The sequence below is a fragment of the Clinocottus analis genome, unplaced genomic scaffold (assembly GCF_023055335.1).
Source record: "Clinocottus analis isolate CAN_PGR_092001 unplaced genomic scaffold, fCliAna1.0.p SCAF_12, whole genome shotgun sequence".
Classification (NCBI taxonomy): domain Eukaryota; kingdom Metazoa; phylum Chordata; class Actinopteri; order Perciformes; family Cottidae; genus Clinocottus; species Clinocottus analis.
Window position 1 is genome coordinate 5,599,932 of NW_027175843.1, and position 19,095 is coordinate 5,619,026.

The window sequence follows — 19,095 nt, forward strand, 5'->3', positions numbered from 1 at the left end:
GCAGAGATTACCTAAACTTTCAATCAACTGGAAATACATAAATCCAGATGCAAATTCTTAAACGTTCAGCCACTGTTTAGAAGCCAAAGACCATCAGATAATTGTCCAAGGTTTACGTGTTGGGGCTGGCAGGGCTCGGCTCTACAGGGGGACCATGGAGCTAACGGGACTAATGTTTAACTGAGTGCAATGTGTTGATGAGGAATCTCCCCAGTAACACTTGCTCATGTTTGGCTCGCGGTCGGGTGAGCATCCGCCATTTGGAATTCGAGACGGAAAATAAATGTATTGTTTATCATCAAGCCACCACTGATATTTGTGCAGAAAAACTTTCTTGAATTAGGTTTATGAAGACAGTTCCTCAGAGTGTGACTTGCACTGCTGACCTTTTGGAGTTTGAGATCATGCCCAACAAAGCCCAAGAGGTACGTGTCATCCGCTTTCATTCTCATACCTTCAATCACATTATCACCAACACCTCTATTAAAGTCATATGATCCTTTTTGAAACTCATTATCTTTGGGGTATTTTGCAATTTTGTCACTTTATTTTTCGCGCCAGGATGCCGTCATCAACCTGAAGACACTGCAGGAGATGTCCAGGCAGCTTGGCTTTGAGTGGACGGTTCTGGCGTACGAGCTTGGCTTCAACAGAACCGAGGTCGGGCGGTTCCACACCAAATCTGCGGAGAGGAGCGTCCAGGCTAGGACCATGTTGGAAAGCTGGTACTGTGTGTGCGTGTGTAACTTGGTTGTTGTGGTAAGATTTAGTCACTTTAGGGTGTGCAGATATTGTATATTAAAGTGGCATTATGCTAACTTATAATGTATTTAGCAAAACAAGCAAACAAACAAAAGAACTCCGAATGATGCTGCTCTCCTGCTCTGGTAAAAACAAATATTGGCCTAACAGGTGCACATAAACAACAACAAGACTAAGTATACCTAGACAACAGCCAAACTATAAATAAAAATCTATCCTAGCATAAGCAAACCTAAATCTAACCTAAATAAGCAAACATTCTAATACTAATAAATATTAACTTCAAATAATTAGCTTTCTGCAGATTATCAATGTTATGACCAAGAGGGTATTATGTGCTATGTTTGTTTCAGATTTGATTTTTCAAAACATCAGGAGTGGATCACACAGGTGATCAGGACTTCTCAAGTCATATTTTACTATGAGTTATAGTACTATATCTGTCACTGACTTATTTTGTACTCTTCTTTGGTCTCAAATGCTTCCCCGCTGTAGGGCTGCAATGAAGGATTAACCATCAATCTGACAAGTGTTCGCTCAATTAATAGTTTGTAGGATTGAATGTCAGAAAATGATGCGTCTTACGTCATTTTTGCATGAACAATTCATCGATTATCAAACTGTAGATGTCTTTTTGTTTTTTGTTAATCAACTGACCGTGGCAGCTCCGCTCAGGTGTCCATCTTTCTTTGCAGGTATGAGAAGTCATGGGACAAGCCCAATAAGACCAAGCTGCTGCAGGATGGGCTGGAGCGGGCGGGCAGACGGGACCTGGCTGAGAGGCTGCGCTGCCTCCACTGGGGCCACCAGAAGCTGAGCAAGAGGGTCGAGTTGCCCTCAGCCTTCCCCTTCCTCATCACAGTCCACAAGACCATCCACAACCAGGACAGACTGCGCAGGATCAACGACCTCAACCGCAGATTCACTTAAAGCTGGAGCAACATCCACAGAGCTGTGCCTGTGCCCATTCTTTATTTCACAAGTGGGCTATACGGCACAGTGTAATCTGAAATAAATGCAATGGATGTCAGTGAAGAAGCTAATGAGAAGCATGGACCGTGGGTATATACCGTGTCACTTTTTGTCTTGAAAGAAATTGAAAGCGTTGCTATTACTTTTATTCTAGCGAAATGCCTTTTATTATATTAAACTCTTTAAATTACTTGGTTGTTTTTTTTTCCGGAGGAACTGTACAATACCGAGAGCTTTTTAAATTTACAGTGATTAGCAAAAACAGAGAAAAGCCAATATGTTTTCAAATCTGAGAAGCTGCAATAAGGAAATGTTGCATGATCCATGACAAAACATGATGAATCAATTGTCTAAATAATTGTGGACTGAATTAATGAACTAATCACTTTAGTAGCAGACACGAATTCGGTTATGACCAGCTGCGTTAGAGAAGGCCACATTTTAGAATCTTAAAAGGCCATGAACATGTATAGCGACAGACATATGGACAGAAGGAAACAACACAATTAAAAACAAGGTAGAAAAGCAAACATAAACATAAGCAACAACAAAAAGATTTTAAGATATAAACAGAAATGGACAACAAACATACAATATGAAAGTCAACTGTTACTGATAAATAAGGTTGCTACTTAATATGGGCTACAAGCAAAGGTGCTCTTTCTCAACTGTGTCTGCTACAAATAATGCAGGTGTGCATGGCAGGCCAAAGAACAGAAGAAAGGATAGTATTGTACAGCTAATATTACTAGTTACTCTATATAGAGGAGGTTTATGTGCACCCATCAATATTGATCATTCACAGAGTTTTAATAATAGTATTGTCATTATTATGCATCATAGATTGACCTGCATCAATCATTTTAAATAATTCCCAATCGACCTAGTTAGACAAACCAATCGGAGCGGCGAAGCCTTTTCTTAGCAAGGTTGTGTGACGAGCATGGAGCCAGAGCGGAAACCTGAAAAAGATGCCTTTCAAAGTAAGAGATTACACATATATATGTTGGGGTTAAAAAGACTAAATGAATTACTGGGAGGTGAAAAAACGTTGTTTTCTGGTATCAGAATCATTCGCGTATTAATTGAACTGGATACGTATAGAAACAAACAAAACTTAGTTCAACACCTACACTAAATGGGGTTTTTATTTTGGCAATTTCTCCCGGAAACTGTAGTTCCGATCGTTGACTTCTATATGGTTTCGTTCGAGCCCGACCATCTCCCCCAAAACACATATCAGCGTTGACAGGAAAAACCAAAGACAAATGGACACTACTGTCACGGTGACCCTGGGTGAATATTATGTGGATTCTCTCGTACTTTAACGCGACATTATGACCGGTCGCGGGCCAAGAAGTGTCGGCTATTTCAGACACACGGGCGACCGTTCAGCTATTAATCTATTTTTCTCATCATACGTTTGATTTTCGTGTATAAACGGATGTGGGTCGTTGTCAGCGCACAGACTCTTTCGCGCTCTTGAGTATGTCAACCGCATGGCAGCGGGCTATTTGACACTTTGTTTTGGCCGACGTAAAATAGCAAATTGCACCCGCCAGAGTTGCTGCAATGGCTTCGGCGCTGGGTTGCTTCGGCGGTCCCGAGGTGTTGGAGGACGTCACTCACGCGCGGGTTTTGATGGACGAGCTGAAGCTGCTCTACGACTGCCGGCTGCTCGGCGACATTACCATCCGGGTCGAGTGCGACGAGGAGCCGCTGGAGCCCGGCGGAGGGTCGGCCGGAGGTGACGTCGACCAGCTCTTCCTGTGCAGCCGCAACGTCCTGGCCGCCGCCAGCCCGTACTTCAAAAGCATGTTCACCGGGGGGTTGAACGAGAGCGTGCAAGAGAGGGTGGTCATCCGCGGCGTGGACTCCGAGTCCATGTCTGTCATCATCGAATACTGCTACACGGGCAGGGTGACCATCACGGAGGGCAACGTCCAGCGGCTGTATGCGGCCGCCAACATGCTCCAGCTGGAGTACATCAGGAAAGCCTGCTCCAGCTTCCTGAAGAGAAGGCTGGACCTCTCCAACTGCGTGGGGATCCTGAAGTTTGCGGACACCTACGACAACCCTGGACTGAAGGAGAACGCGCAGGCGTTCATAGCCAGGAACTTTGGCCAGGTGTGCCACGGCGGGGAGCTCTGCGAGCTGGATCTGACCCAGCTGAGGGAGATGTTGTCCCTGGACACACTGGACGTGGACTGCGAGAGGAAGGTTTGCTCCGCCGCCCTGCAGTGGATAGAGGTCAACGCGCCGCTGAGGCGGGAGGATGCGCTGCTGGCGCTGAAGTGCGTGCGCTGGAACTTGTTCACGGAGCAGGACAAGTGCTACCTGGAGGGCCTCATGGCCAGGCCTTTGATTGAGAAATACCTCGCGTCTTTCTACAAAGGGTCAGCCGGGGACGGCTGCGGGATGCCCACGGCACCGGACGCGCCGAAACACAGGGTGGGCGTGAGCGCGAAGGAGATGATCCTCTTCTTCGGTCTACCAAACGACAACATCATGTGCTGCGACCCATACTCGGCGGACCTGTATTTCATGGCTCCCCCTTTGGAGAACCTCAGCAGTCAGGATTACAAGCGCTCCACCATGGAGTCCCTGATCGCCTGTGCCGCGCCCGATAACAACTTGTACCTGGCCTCCCACCTCTCGAAGCACTTCTGGCTGTACAACCCGGTGCTCAATAGCTGGCAGGAGCTGGCAGAGAGGCCACTGGGGAGGATTCACTCCGGGATGGGCTACCTCAACGGCCATGTGTACCTCCTGGGGGGACGTAATCCCGTGACAGATGCCCGACTGAAGGAGGTGGAGTGCTACAGCGTCCAGAGGGACCAGTGGACGTTTGTGGCCCCTCTACCTCACTCTTTGGGCAAAATGCAGGTGGTGGCGCTCAACGACCACCTGTACGTGGTGAACAAGCGGAGGATGCTCTGCTACGACGCCAAGAGGAACCGCTGGCGCCACTGCGGGTCGCTGAGAAGGGACAAGCTCCACAAGGCCTGTGTGTACCAGGACCAGATTGTGTGCGTGTGTGACATCCCGGTGGTGAAGGCCTACAGCCCCGCCCGGGGGGAGTGGAAGAGGCTGGGCGACATACCCATAGACAGCCGGGCCCTGAATTATCAGGTGATCCAGCACAGCGGGAAGCTGCTTCTACTCACTCAGACTCTACTGCAGCACAACAAGAACAGGGTCCTCATTCACGAGTACGACCCCGCCCGGGATGGCTGGAAGAACATCATGGCAGTGTACGTGTCCACCCTGGGGCCTGTGTGCGTTTCAACACGCGTGTACCCGGCGTGCCTGGGCTCCGCGCACAGCTTCTCCACGGAGGAGGATGATGACAGTGGCTCCAGCGCCGACTGGGACTTTGACGAGTTGACGGACGCAGACTCTGACTCAGGCAGCTCCAGCTCATTCTCGGACGAGAACTGGTAACTGGTCGCTGCGTCAAAGAAAAGTTTACCTTATTTATGATTTTACGGATTGAACAGGGTTCTGTGTGCCAGCAGAGGTTATTGTAGCCAGCTCTTTACAGTAGAAGCACGGATTCTTCCGAAATCTTGACTTTGCGTGGAAGTTATTTTCTCGTCTCTGTTCCGGCTAATGAGCATTTAATGAAGGAGGGAGGAAACCGAGCGGAGTCGGTTTCAGAAACGTTTTGCAATGTGTTGTGTAAAGATGCATGTTTGTGACTGGAATATAGATTTTATTTAGCTTGAATGAAAATGCACACTCTGTTTGTTTACATTTTTTTGGGACATCCGGCAGCTCAAGTGCCTCACGTTGATGACTTTTAACACAGCGGGGGTCATTTACAGGGCTTTAAAATGTTCTGTTCTTTTTTGTTATGGTGTTGAAGCACATAAAGACAGGGACACACCCGGTGTTGTGGAAACTACTGAAGCCAATGTATTGTACACTCACTCAGGTTTAGGCTTCAGCAAAAGCCCATAAATGCCACGATTAACTTTTTTTGTTAAATAAAGAATCTGGTGGTTTGAGTGAGAAAAAAATTCTACATTTTATAAAATTTTATTTCTAACTATTTTATGAATTGTGTGAATGTGTTTTCTTATCGCTGATCTTTTACTACATTTTTCTTTTACTTTTTCCACATTATCCACAAAGTGTTTTTTGAGTGTTGTTTCGGTCATGATCAGCTGTTTGAATAGAAGGACATTTTGTGTGCATGTAGTGGAACTGTTGCAAAGCCATCGTCCTCCCCCAAGTCAGCCCACACACTCAGTGACCAGGTCATTAGAACTGTTTCTAATGTGTCTGCTCTTATGGAGAGAAGACGGTAGACTAACTGTTACAATCACTTCTCAGTGTAATGCAGCCTCCAAACTGACCATCCAGTTGAATCAACACGTGTGTTGTACTAGGCCGAGTTAGTTTCTACTACCTGTTCCTAATAAACTGGTAAATGAGTACAGTTTTCAATGTAGTCCCTTTTTATGCTGGATAATTGAAATGTTCCACTTTTAGGTTGTGTGTGTGTGTGTGTGTGTGTGTGTGTGTGTGTGTGTGTGTGTGTGTGTGTGTGTGTGTGTGTGTGTGTGTGTGTGTGTGTGTGTGTGTGTGTGTGTGTGAGAGAGAGAGAGAGAGAGAGATTGTCAATGGTAAGGATGTTCTGGATTAGAAAACCGTTCTGGTTTATGTGTGAAATAAACCCGATGCAGAAGAGAATTTGTGTTTCTTTTTCCTTCTTAAAAACTCAATTGAACATATACAGCACACATATTATTTCAGGACTATTGTACCATTGTATAACAGTATTAATGCAGCTGCTCCATGTTGAAAGTGAAGGCTACAGTGGGATAGATGAAGAATAATTTGTGGATATATAATTTTTATGATTTGCAACATTCTTTAAAAGGTTCTAGTTGCACATTCAGATTTGATTAGAGAGTTTTAACAAAGCTCTGTTTTCTGACTATTCACAGCATGCAATAGAACCACAAAAGTCTCATTTGATGTGCATTACAGATTGTTTATTCATGAACTGAATCTGACATACAGTGTGCTAACTGACATGAAGTGGCACATAATTCTTTTTATTTCTGTTCGTACTGTATTATTTTATTTCCATTCTTTGTTAACTACTGGGTGGCAGCCTGTTTGTTGTTGAATAGTTTGTCAGAACAGTATACTATTCATATCTTAGCAGGCAAGAAAATAAAACTTAAATAATTCACAACAAAAATAATAACAATTAGTTGAATGAAAGATACATAATTAAATATCAAATGTAATTTACAATAAATATAATTTAAATAAAATGTTTTTCCTAAAATACATTTCTAAATCATTTTAATAACCTGTTGTTTTTTTTTTACATTTCAATTGAAGTATTTTCATCTCAATAAAGCAGAATAACGTGGCTCAAGTTTCCCCAGTGACGTTTATCTCGCGAGGTTTCAGTGCAGCTCACGTCCAGACCGCGAGAAGATGAGCGATGGCAATAAAAAACAAACCTGGGGACGAATTTGACACCGTTTTCGGCCAAAGTGACTCCTCGCGCCGCGAGTATGACGCCGCGCCAGCTCGCATCTTCAAGATAATCGTCATCGGGGACTCAAACGTGGGGAAGACGTGTTTGACTTACAGGTTCTGCGGCGGCACTTTCCTGAAGAACCCGGAGGCGACGATCGGGGTCGATTTCCGAGAGCGGACGCTGGAGCTCGACGGTGAAAGCATCAAGGTAAGGAGGACCACCGGCCGCCCGCACACATGCATGATGTCAAACACACAGACGCGCATGCTCGCATTGTCCTCAAGCAGCCGGCCGAGCTACGGTTCTGGTAAAAGGGACGCAGCCTGACCCGGAGCCGCTCTTAAGTCCAGATGTGTCCGGGCTGTGCACGGGGAGAGGGCGGCATACAACCACAGGCCGAGCGAGCCTTACGTCTCCCAATAAGATACATAGTCTTTACTGTTTTATATATACATGTACAAACACGTAACTATTTAACTCGCAAGGAAGACACATTGTTCCCTCATGTTCACACGTACGTACAATACAATAAAAGATATGACATCAAGGACATGTCCAGCCATCATTCATGTCATGATATTCGCCTGTGCTTTTGACACTTCTGTGAAAAAAAAGCTGCACAGCGGCAGTTTTGTATTTGTTGGTGTGTGTAACATGTTATGGCCTTCTTTTAAGATCTATGTTTGTTCTTATTGTCACCCAATCCCATTGGAAGACCAACACCAAGACTGACTTGTCTTGCAGTCTGTGCCGTACCTTTGCTATAGGCCTTTTATTGATGCCCAAATGCTCGTAAAACAAACCACTGAGCCAGCGTCGTTGTGCTAGGTGACCCGGGTTTCATTCAATACCAAACCCTATTTAGTTAATGAGTCAATCACACAAATCTTTCTCACTAATGTGCCACATTTGTATTAATCTGTTGCAGGAAAGTCCAAATGTGTAATTTGTTAAGAAACTACAACGCTTTGTTGTTTCAGGAAATAACTGAGCCCTTCTATCAATATGTGAAACACTATAGAATAAATATCTTCAGTCGTGGGCTCCAAACGGGGTAGAGAAGTCCACGTATTTAGAGATACATGTTTTTGCTTTATTATTTTTGCATCTTATTTGTTATAATATCAAGTCATATTCATGTGTTCTTTCCACGGCCAGCTGCAAATCTGGGACACGGCGGGTCAGGAGCGCTTCAGGAAGAGCATGGTGGAGCACTACTACCGCAGCGTCCACGCCGTCATCTTCGTGTACGACGTGACCAGCCTCTCCTCCTTCGAGAGCGTCCCCGAGTGGATCGAGGAGTGCAGCCGGCACTGCGTGGGGCCCCTGGTGCCCCGCATCATGGTGGGCAACAAGTGTGACCTGAGGGACCGCCGGGAGGTCCCCACCACGGCGGCGCAGTGCCTTGCTGACAGCTACAACTTCCCACTGTTTGAAACCTCGGCCAAGGAACCCAGCGAGAAGGAGCACGTGGACGCCATCTTTCTGACTCTGGCGTACAGACTGAAGAGCCACAAACCACTGCGGCTGAAGCAGCCGAGCGAGAGCAGCGCTGGGCGGCCGTGGGACCAGCGAAGGCAGGAAGCGGGGTCCTGCCAGTGCTGAGGTTACCACTCCATCCTGTGTGGATGTACTTATCGATAATGGTGCTGTGGGAAAGTATGAGAAGGCCTCTTGAGATCATAAGACGGGGAAAAAGGATAAAACAGCTTTACACTTTTCCCCTGCCAGATGCAAAGGCATGGCTTTTGACAGGAGGGGATCTACGTTTTCACAAAATTAATTCAATATTTCAATGAGAAGCATGAATGGAAATGGGGGTGGGGCGTGTATGCCAAATATTTGTGACTGCACACAAAATCACGTAGATTCAAAGAAAAGAGCATTGCAGAGTGCACTTTAATACGTAGACAAAATCATATGCAATCAGCTGTCCAGTAGCACTACAATGTATCAACATTATTCAATGCAGACAGTGAATTAAGGGACAGAAATAGATTTCAGTGTGAAGAAGTGGACCATCATGGTCAGTTGAAGCTGTGAAGAAAACCGTGCAATCCTTTATAAGTGATGTTTTAAAGTGATATTTATGTTTTAAGAAACAAATGCAGCATGAGTTTTGGTGCTGTTGCTGAATGTGTGTTTCTCAGATATAAATGTGAACATAACCAGCTTTGTGTCAGCTCATCGAACCACACAGTTCTTCTGTTACGAGTTTCCCGGTGACGGAATTGTAGCTTTCTTTTGGGACGAAATGCAAATCTTCGTTGTTCACTTGAAAAGCACAAGTGAACACACACATGTTTAACTGTCTTTGAAAATTGTTATTCCATACACAAGGTATATATGGGATGAGATTTAACAAAAAAATCACAACTAAATCAAACTTTGTTTTGTGTGCATGTGTACAATAATGCTAACACTTTCCAATAGTATGGAGATCCGTGATAATGTTTCGCTAAAAATCAATAAAAGTGATTTTATCGGGAGGATCTGCGATGTTCTAGGTTTCTGATGTGCCTGTGTTTGGTGTGACGATGCAGCTGTCATCTCAGGCTCATAAATACTTACACATAACCCAGGATACAATATATTACTGCATTTAATTTAATTCAATCCAAAAGCCTCAACAACAGTAAAACTCTTTCATCCTTCCATTTAGCCACCATGGATAAGAACATGGAAATGATATGAACATCTGCAATCATATCTGCTAGTGAAGATCACGGGATATGATTGGAAGCTCCAGAACGGCCATTAATGTGATAATTGACTCCGCTTCATCCTACGGCTTTGTCCCAGTTTGCAACATGTTTGGACTTTAGCGACGACTAGTGGTCCACGTTTGCATAGGTCGAGCGCCGACGATATGTTCAAAAAATCCTGTAAACTAGCCTCTTCATCTAGTTCAACGTACTCTAACTGTTAAAGCTATTTATGAATTACAAAAAATAATGCAACATCTGCAATGAGATCAAATGCAACACTGCATCAACGCAACTCATTTGATTGCGAGGCTTCGGTAGAGTAATGTCCACCTTGGTCAATTTATCACTTCGTAGAGTGTCATATTTACCAGCTTACGACAAGTCCCTGGATGCAGCACAGTAATCGAGCCGCCTTTATTCTTCACACGGCGTCTCTCTGCGGCCATGGTAACACTTTTCTCAACACTGGACCTCTGATTTTAAAAAGAAAAACAGAAACAAGTGTTTTTACATGCAGGTTTGTGAATTATGTTCACGTTTTATATGTAGTTTAAGAATATAATGTAGGTTTGTTTTCGTCACCCATATTAAAGAGGGCGGGGGGGATTAAGTAGCATTTACGTATATTGGCACACGATTTGTTTAGGTTAGTTTTCTGTCTGTGGCCTAGCAGCAAGCTAGCAAAAGCTAACGTCGCAAATGTATAAGGATGTAGAAAATACACTATTTTAAATAGTGACTTGATTCAAACGGAGGGAAAATTTCTGCGATATCAAATCAAATAAAAAGATGACATTTAAAAAAAAATCACCCTGATATCAGCTAGCTTCACTCAAAACGCTGTCCAGGCGATATGCTAGCAGTGCTCTTTTGCACAGGACGACTGACGTCAGAGCTGCGTCGTCCTGTAAATAAGTAACGTGGGATTAATAATACGGTCATCGCGCGTGTTGTTGGAAATGTGGTTTCAAACTACCAGGCGGTTTCTACTCGTCAGCACAAACAGACTCGTTGTCTCCCACTACTCAGCGAGAGCCCTGAACGAACCCGCTTGCACCCTCTCACCCTCCAGCTCTTATTCAGCATGAACCTGGCAGAGATATGCGACAACGCCAAGAAGGGTCGGGAGTACGCTTTGCTGGGTAACTACGACTCCTCCGTCGTGTACTACCAAGGCGTCATTCAACAGATCCACAAGCACTGTCAGTCGCTCAGAGACCCCGCACTCAAGGCTAAATGGCACCAGGTGAGATCCCCAGTCCTTCAAACCCTCTGTGCTGTTTTGCTGTTCTGGTCACGTGACGCTAACACGACGCTCTGGCTGCTCCCTCCATGACCGCAGGTCAGGCAGGAACTGGCGGAGGAGTATGAGCAGGTGAAAGGCATCATGGGAACGCTCGAGAGCTTCAGGTCCGAGAAGCCAGCTGAGATTCTCGCTCGTCAGTGGGAGGAGAGACCCACGGATCCAGCGGTGTGGCCGCCGCCCACACCTGCGGAACACAGGTGTGTGTGTGTGTGTGTGTGTGTGTGTGTGTGTGTGGGGGGGGGGGGGGGGGGGGCTGTGACTTCATGACATGAAGTCACAGCTCAGTGATGTGTGTGTGTGTGTGTGTGTGTGTGTGTGTGTGTGTGTGTGTGTGTGTGTATGTGTATGTGTATGTGTGTGTGTTTTGGGCGGTGTTTTTCATTCAGGATAATTTCAGTAAATATCCAAGAAGCACATGTACATCCATTAATTCAAAAATATGCACTCAAAGCTGAAAAAAACTACACACTGTTGTCTGGTTGCCTCTTCTTATTTCATTCCATGTGGGATTTAAAAACTGAGAACAAGATGGTGCTGTGTTGGTACTTTGGTTCCTTTTATTTCAGCCGCCTGCTCAGGCTCTGATCCAGGGAACTTCTTTACCTTCTGGCAGAACTGACTGTTGCTGATACTACCCATAAGGAAGCACTTTGAACTACAAAGAGACATATTTTGCATAATCTGTTTCATCTCCACCGCAACAATGTGTCTTGCCTTCTTTCTTTTTTTTTACCGTCTGGTTGTTAAAGTGGACATATCAAGCTTTACCGCCAGCGGAGCTGATTGTGAGGACTTATCTCTGAGGTTTCTTGTCCGCAGGTGTGTCCTACTAGCACTCATGTGTACAGTTCTCCTCCTGCGTCTCTGTAGGAATCTGATTGCACCGAAGCGACCCAACAGTGCGGTGAAGCAGCAGAGGAAGGACTCGCCCAATCTGCAGCATCGAGGGCCGGCGGGGCCAGGAGGCCGCGGTCAGGCCAACCCGAGACCAGACCGGCAGGGTTCCAGAGATGCCCGAGGCACCAAGGCCAAAGACGATAAGGTCAGACTGCAGCTGCAGATTGGTGGTTAAATGGGCCGATAGACGGATGGATTTGGTGAGTTAAAACACTTCTTTGTTTCTTCATCAGGGGAAGAAAGGAGGAGAAGGGGAAGTAGAGCAGAAGAAGTTTGATGGCACGGGACACGACAGCGACCTGGTGGACTCACTGGAGAGAGATATTGTGTCCCGCAACCCCAACATACACTGGTGTGGTAGCATTCACAGTTTTCTTACACATAGTTGTTTTACACACTCTGCTGTCGGAGGAAATGTGTGTGTGTTTTTTTCTTCTTTCTCTGCACTGCTGACTGAGCTCTCTGGATAAACTGTAGGGAGGACATTGCTGACCTGGAAGATGCTAAGAAGCTGCTGAGAGAAGCCGTGGTGTTGCCCATGTGGATGCCTGACTTCTTCAAGGGCATCCGTCGCCCTTGGAAGGTACACACACACACACACACACACACAGAAAACCCGCTCACTTACGTACTCTGAGGTGTTTGTATTTCTATAGTGGGATGTTGAAAAGTGCTTGAGAAATCCTTACAGACTTCTTTTTTCAGCAGTAAGAGGCTCACATTTTTCTGCTGTCAAAGCTGAAATACATTTTTGACCTTTTCACATGCAGCCATATTGGTTTACGGTCAAATTTTACAGTGATGCAGCTGAACCACAGTTAAAGTCACTAACTGCAACACTGGAGCATTAAATCAAGCTAAAGAATCTCATTGTGTAACAGACATCAATATTGAGAAGTTTGGTAAAAAATATTGCAATATTTGATTTCTCCATATATCGCCCAGCGCCAACTGTTCTTCAATCATGAATGACTTACTTGCTCGCCTTAATGCTATGTTGTAACAACTATGTATGTTGCAACCGACGTATTATGTGTTATAGTATAGTTATATTTCAACTATATATAGTTATACAATAGCTGTGTTATAGTATAACTGTGTTCAAACTAAGCTACAGTCAACTCTGGTACAGCGCCCGCTGTTCCTTTGCTCAGATATGAACACGACCTTAAAGCCTGACTAACATATTCCCTTAAAGTGCGTGCTCAGTCATCAGCCTCTCAGTAGTGACTGGAAGTTTTCTTCTGTTTAACTCATCATGTGAGGCCTCTTCCCCCTCAGGCCTCTGCCATGTGAGGGTCAATACTTTTTTTTTTTACTACAGAGTATGGCCTTTCATTTGTCTGATATATGCATGTATAATTGAACTCTCTCTTGTTTTCCTCTTTTTTAGAGAAATGAAGGATTAATACTTTATTATTTGTATAAACGAAGGATTGTTTTCAGGTAGACTGAGGGTAAAGTAGTGAATTCTGAGGCAACAGGGGAGCACAATCACAAATAGTGTTCAGGACTGTGTCACTGGTACTCATTTTTGTCAAACAGACACAAACCAGATGCAGAACATCACATTTGCGGTGGCAGTCCTGCTGTTTAGAGACGAGTCAATGCGCTGTCTGTGTTTACGCCTGTTACATTCTGTTTCAGGGCGTGTTGATGGTCGGCCCCCCCGGGACTGGGAAGACCATGTTAGCCAAAGCCGTGGCCACAGAATGTGGGACTACTTTCTTCAACGTGTCCTCCTCCACCCTCACCTCCAAATACAGGGGCGAATCCGAGAAACTTGTTCGTCTGCTATTCGAGATGGTAAGCAGAAGGTCTCGATACCAGACTGATGGTCAAAATGTTCTGTTGTACTGCAAAGAAAGAGCCTCTTGACCTGTTTTCCTTTCTCAGGCCCGCTTTTATGCACCAACAACCATCTTCATAGACGAGGTCGACTCCATCTGCGGCAGGAGGGGAACATCTGATGAACATGAGGCCAGCCGCAGAGTCAAATCTGAGCTTCTGGTTCAGATGGACGGTGAGTCGGAGGTGAAGCAATAAAAAAGGCTTCAGATATGGTTGTCTATGGATTTCATCCAAGAAAAGATCAAATGACATTTAGCACAATTCCTATCAAAACTGAATGGGTTCAATGTGGAACAAAGCTGTGTAAAGCGCACTATTAAAAGAAGTACGAATGGTAGAGCGATGTTAAATTGTGGTATTGTGTGTGTGTGTGTGTGTGTGTGTTTTGGCAACAAGGCGTGGGGGGAGCGCTGGATAACGATGACCCCTCCAAGATGGTGATGGTCCTCGCCGCCACCAACTTCCCCTGGGACATCGACGAGGCGCTACGACGGCGTCTGGAGAAGAGGATCTACATCCCCCTGCCCACAGGTGACCTCACCAACAACAAACAACCGCCAGTGTTGTAATAGATCGGTAGCGAGACCACGTCTCTAAGGTCCCGTCCCACTGTGGTCTACTCTAGACCAGTGGTTCTCAACCTTGTTTCAGTGATGTACCCCCTAACCAATGCACATCATTTTTGGTTGAAAACACAATGTCATATACAGCGCTGTGCCATCAGTGTCTGATTTATTGGTTATGTGCGTTAGGTCAAACCTGCTTCCAGTGTAACCAATAACTTGCAACAATAACTGATTCTGTTACTATTACTATACTTTCTGTGTGCGTGTGTGTATGTAGCTATGGGTCGTGTCGAGCTTCTAAAGATCAACCTCAGAGAGGTGGATGTGGCTGATGATGTGGACCTGGACCTGATCGCTGAGAAGATTGAGGGCTACTCCGGAGCCGACATCACCAACGTCTGCAGGTCTGCGCTCATCATTCATTTCCTTCACCTCCTACAAGGAACATAAACACTCTTAGAGGCCCACTCAGGGCTGATGAGGGTCAGAGATACAGAGCGATAGAGAACTGAAGAGTCTCAGCCTCTCCTGACCAGCCCGGATTGAACTCTCTCATAAGGATTCCACACATCTCTAGTTCTGCCCCGGTTTTCGTCCACACTGACATTTAACAAGCACACCAAAAGAAGTGACGGGGGTATTGAACCCGTTCTGGTGATGGTCACACACCTGCTTCATTGGGACCCAACAAGAGGGAAATCAAATTCTGTGACTGACAGATGTTCATGAACTCTAACGCTTCCGATGAGACTGTTAATGTTCTCTAGCGTCACAAAGGCCTCATGTAGAAGCAACTGATGACTGGCGTTATTGCTGTTATGAGGCTGCAACCCGAGCGCATGGTGAGGAGTAAGGAAAGGCAGCGCAAGAACCTTTGTTCCTCTAGTTTTATTTAGTTAAATAAATTTTCAGAAAAACAGAATGCTGCATGGACACTGCATTCTTTTGGCTGCGTAATAATCCACATACCCACGGTGCGTCAGTGGCCCTTTGATTAATGTTTATTTTCTTTGATTTATTGGACAAATGGCCATATATAAAACCTTGTCACTTTGTACGCCTCCAGGGAAACTTTTCCTCTACTCTTTCATTGTGCTCATTTTTGTAACTGAATACATTAAACGGCAGCGTTGAGGGCACAGAAGCGAGATCTTGTAAATCACACAAGGAAATGCTACAGCTTAGAACATGGATATGGAACGCCAGGAGCTCAAGTGTGACGATAGTGGTCACACAGACTGTATTCAAACGGTGCGGACGCGGCAGACAATTTGATTTTTAAATTACAGGAGCAGCCAGAGCCAGTGTGCGTGCTGTGCATGAGAGAGAGAGAGAGAGAGAGAGATTACGTGCCTTTATGAGCAGGAATTTGCATTTGGCCGTGAACCTGCAGGCATCACTCCCCTTATCGTCTCTCACTAACCAGCTCCACGTATGTGTATTGAGTTTTTTACCTTTACGCCGTTAAATCAATCCCCAAACGACGCACAAGCTCAGACGCACATTCCAAAACAGTATTATCACTTTGCTCATCAAATGCTATTTGAAAGTGTGCACCGTTTGTTGCTGAACAGTATTTCTAATCGGCGAAGCCTTCTCCTCACCAACCTGTCCTTGCTTTAGAGCCTTCTACCGCTATGCTCGGAATGGCAAGTACTTTGTGTTGCTCAAGTTGTCTCTGCTCATCTCTGCCGCGCATTGCTCCGTTAACCTTGAACGTGCGTGTGTGTGTGTGTGTGTGTGTGTGTGTGTGTGTTTGTGTGAGTGCGCATGTGTGTGCGTGTGTGTGGGGGCCTGTGTGCGCTTGTTTGTGCACGCGTGTTTGTGTGCCTGTGTGCGTGTGCGGGGGCGTGTGTGTGTGCGCGTGTGTGAGGATTTCAGCCCGCTGTTGCTTAGCGATCACAGCAGAGACTCCGTCCATTTTAACGAGAGTAAAACTCTTTTAACTGGGAAATCATGAAGTGTGTTTTCGGGAGCATATTGAAATCAAAAATACATTTTAGGTAGGTATTATGTATGTGTGTGTTTGAACACCCCTCACACCTTCTGTCTCTGTACATCAGGGATGCGTCAATGATGGCGATGCGTCGGCGGATCCAAGGCCTGAGCCCCGAGGAGATCCGGGCTCTGTCCAAAGACGAGCTGCAGATGCCCGTGACCATGGAGGACTTCACGCTCACGCTCAAGAAGATCTCAAAGTCCGTCTCCGCCGCCGACCTGGAAAAGTACGAAGCCTGGATGGCTGAGTTTGGGTCAGTGTAGAGAATGATTACTGTTCAGGCTACCGGGCCACGCACCAGGGATCAAGATTACACATCAGTAGACGGGTGTCTTTGAGAGAGAGAGAGCGTGATGGGAACTTTCAGTGGCTGCACTCCCGCCCTTTCACTAACTCCGCCCCCTCGTGGCGGCCTCCACACAATTGTCCGTGTAGAGACTATCAACCGTCCAGCTGCTGACTGATGTGAGTGACCCAAGGAAGGAAAGGGGAACTTTATCGTAAAAAAGTGTAGACCAGGGAATGTTTTACTTACATGTCCGGCCTCGTGCAAGAACATTTGTGTGTTCCTATTCTCAATCCAAACCTTTTTTTTTGCCTCTTTCACTTGATGAATGCCACTTATTTAGATAAGTAGGTGAGCGTTGGCGAGATTTGATCACTTGGATAATCAACGGCCTTAAAATTGCAATAAAAAAGTCTCAGGTTTTTTTTCTCCATTTCTGGGCAGATTTCACTGTAAAAAATGTATAATCATTTCACAGAAGTCTCACATCCTGCTGTCATATCAATAGTTGTATTAGGAGACCTGAAAAACAACAAACAACAGAGGATCTTCACCGGAAAATCGTTTCACATTTAAAAATAACAACTCTGAAGCAGAGACTTTTTAACTTGTAAATTCTCAAATTATCCTGTGAAACCTACAAAGGACGTCGTGGACGCTCTCAGTAAAGAGGCAAGCCGTGATGACGGTGATGCTCACGCAGACTAGGGCTTGATGATTCAGGTCTGCTGGTGAGTTCTTGCACGAGGCCATTTGTCTTAACGAGCCGTGTGGTTGAGCACTTTTTATGTATTTCCTTCACGAGCCCATGTGCTTATACTACTGACTGAACTCACTTGAAGAACCATCATGTTTTATTGTGTGTTTGTGTTTTTGCTTTGTTGGTTTAACTATTTTGTTTTCTTTTCGATTGTAGTTCTGTGAAGACAAACAAATGTAGCCAGGTTAAAAAAAACATGGCCGCTGGACCCATGGAATGTTTATTAAAGAATATTACAGTTCAATGTTGCCCACTTGTAATTAAATGATTGGTCACTCAACAGCTATTATTCACATTTCATATTGAATGTCTGAATTACTTCAAATCTTAAAAGCTCTACGAATGACATCATCGCTGTTCCATCTCCACGGCAACGGAGCAGCCATGCAGGTTGTGTCACCGGGTTCACAGCTCAGGTCAGTGATGTGAGTTGAGATTATCTGGTCAAACTATTAAAGTATTCGTTTTTATATACAGTTTTAAAACTTTGACATACTTGATACTTGCAAAATACTTTATTTGTATAATGTAAGATCACTTTTTTTTGTGGCTATACTCATTTACAGACTCAATGTGTTAAATTTGTCTGTTTATATTTGGGAAAAAATAGAAAAGGCATCTTATGCACATGAACCTTTTGTTGCAGATAAACTCTGCACCCTTTACTTCTCCTCAGGGACGTCATTAAGACTTCAGGCTTTTTTTTCTCTTCTGTTTTACATGACATTTTCCCCAAAAACTTTGGATGAAACCTGGGTCAGCCTCATCATGTAACAACCCTGAAGTTGAGCATTTCATTCTTTTCTCAGTATCCCCCGATACTATTTCAGTTTTTATGACATATTTAGCCAGGCTCCCCAGAAACCTGTAATCATTGATATAAATGGGTTAAATAATAGAAAAGACGAGTCAGTATAAGTTCATGTTTTGACAGAAATACCCTATCAGCATGTCAGCGACTGCTGTAGTTCTCTAGACCTCATTCAGGTGTGATGTCACTCAGTGTGAGTTCCAGGAACACAACGAGGACGATCTCCAGGACCGGAAGATGGTGAAGAATAAGAAATGCCAACAGGCGAGAGAGCTGGAGTCTAACAAGTTGATACTGCAAACTAAGCAAATCTTCCAGTTTGAGGAACAAACGCAAAACACCTAAGTACAATGTAAAGGAACTTTAGACTAGTATTTTGCTACTTTATACTAGTTCACTGCATTACGTGAACTGTTTTACTTCACTACCAAATTGCTAAAATAAGCTAAACCTAATATATATATATATATATATATATATATATATATATATATATATATATGTATACATATACATGTGTATATATATATATATATATATATATATATATATATATGTATACATATACATGTGTATATATATATATATATGTATACATATACATGTGTATATATATATATATATATATACATATATATACATATATATATATATTTATATATATACACTAC

The 19,095-nt window shown here is 44.6% G+C and overlaps 4 protein-coding genes across 4 annotated transcripts; all 4 read left to right on the plus strand.

Annotated features, from left to right (window-relative positions):
• The first annotated feature begins 404 nt into the window (after positions 1-404).
• wu:fc50b12 (uncharacterized protein LOC103911624 homolog) lies at positions 405-1,692 on the plus strand. The gene is made up of 3 exons (XM_068573007.1): positions 405-425; positions 562-725; positions 1,458-1,692. The coding sequence occupies exons 1-3, from the start codon at positions 405-407 to the stop codon at positions 1,690-1,692; spliced, it is 420 nt and encodes a 139-aa protein (XP_068429108.1).
• A 1,239-nt stretch (positions 1,693-2,931) lies between these two features.
• On the plus strand, positions 2,932-6,173 carry kbtbd7 (kelch repeat and BTB (POZ) domain containing 7). The gene has a single exon (XM_068571800.1). It carries the CDS (start codon positions 3,307-3,309, stop codon positions 5,176-5,178), a length of 1,872 nt encoding a protein of 623 aa, XP_068427901.1. The 5' UTR covers positions 2,932-3,306; the 3' UTR covers positions 5,179-6,173.
• A 1,010-nt stretch (positions 6,174-7,183) lies between these two features.
• On the plus strand, positions 7,184-9,719 carry zgc:101559 (Ras-related protein Rab-33B-like). The gene is made up of 2 exons (XM_068572426.1): positions 7,184-7,447; positions 8,399-9,719. The coding sequence occupies exons 1-2, from the start codon at positions 7,202-7,204 to the stop codon at positions 8,843-8,845; spliced, it is 693 nt and encodes a 230-aa protein (XP_068428527.1). The 5' UTR covers positions 7,184-7,201; the 3' UTR covers positions 8,846-9,719.
• Positions 9,720-10,363: 644 nt separating this feature from the next.
• Positions 10,364-17,857, plus strand: katnal1 (katanin p60 subunit A-like 1). Its single transcript, XM_068573266.1, has 11 exons — positions 10,364-10,465; positions 11,021-11,194; positions 11,291-11,451; positions 12,125-12,296; positions 12,385-12,503; positions 12,629-12,734; positions 13,799-13,957; positions 14,048-14,174; positions 14,399-14,533; positions 14,846-14,972; positions 16,632-17,857. The coding sequence occupies exons 1-11, from the start codon at positions 10,460-10,462 to the stop codon at positions 16,828-16,830; spliced, it is 1,485 nt and encodes a 494-aa protein (XP_068429367.1). The 5' UTR covers positions 10,364-10,459; the 3' UTR covers positions 16,831-17,857.
• The last annotated feature ends 1,238 nt before the right edge of the window (positions 17,858-19,095 follow it).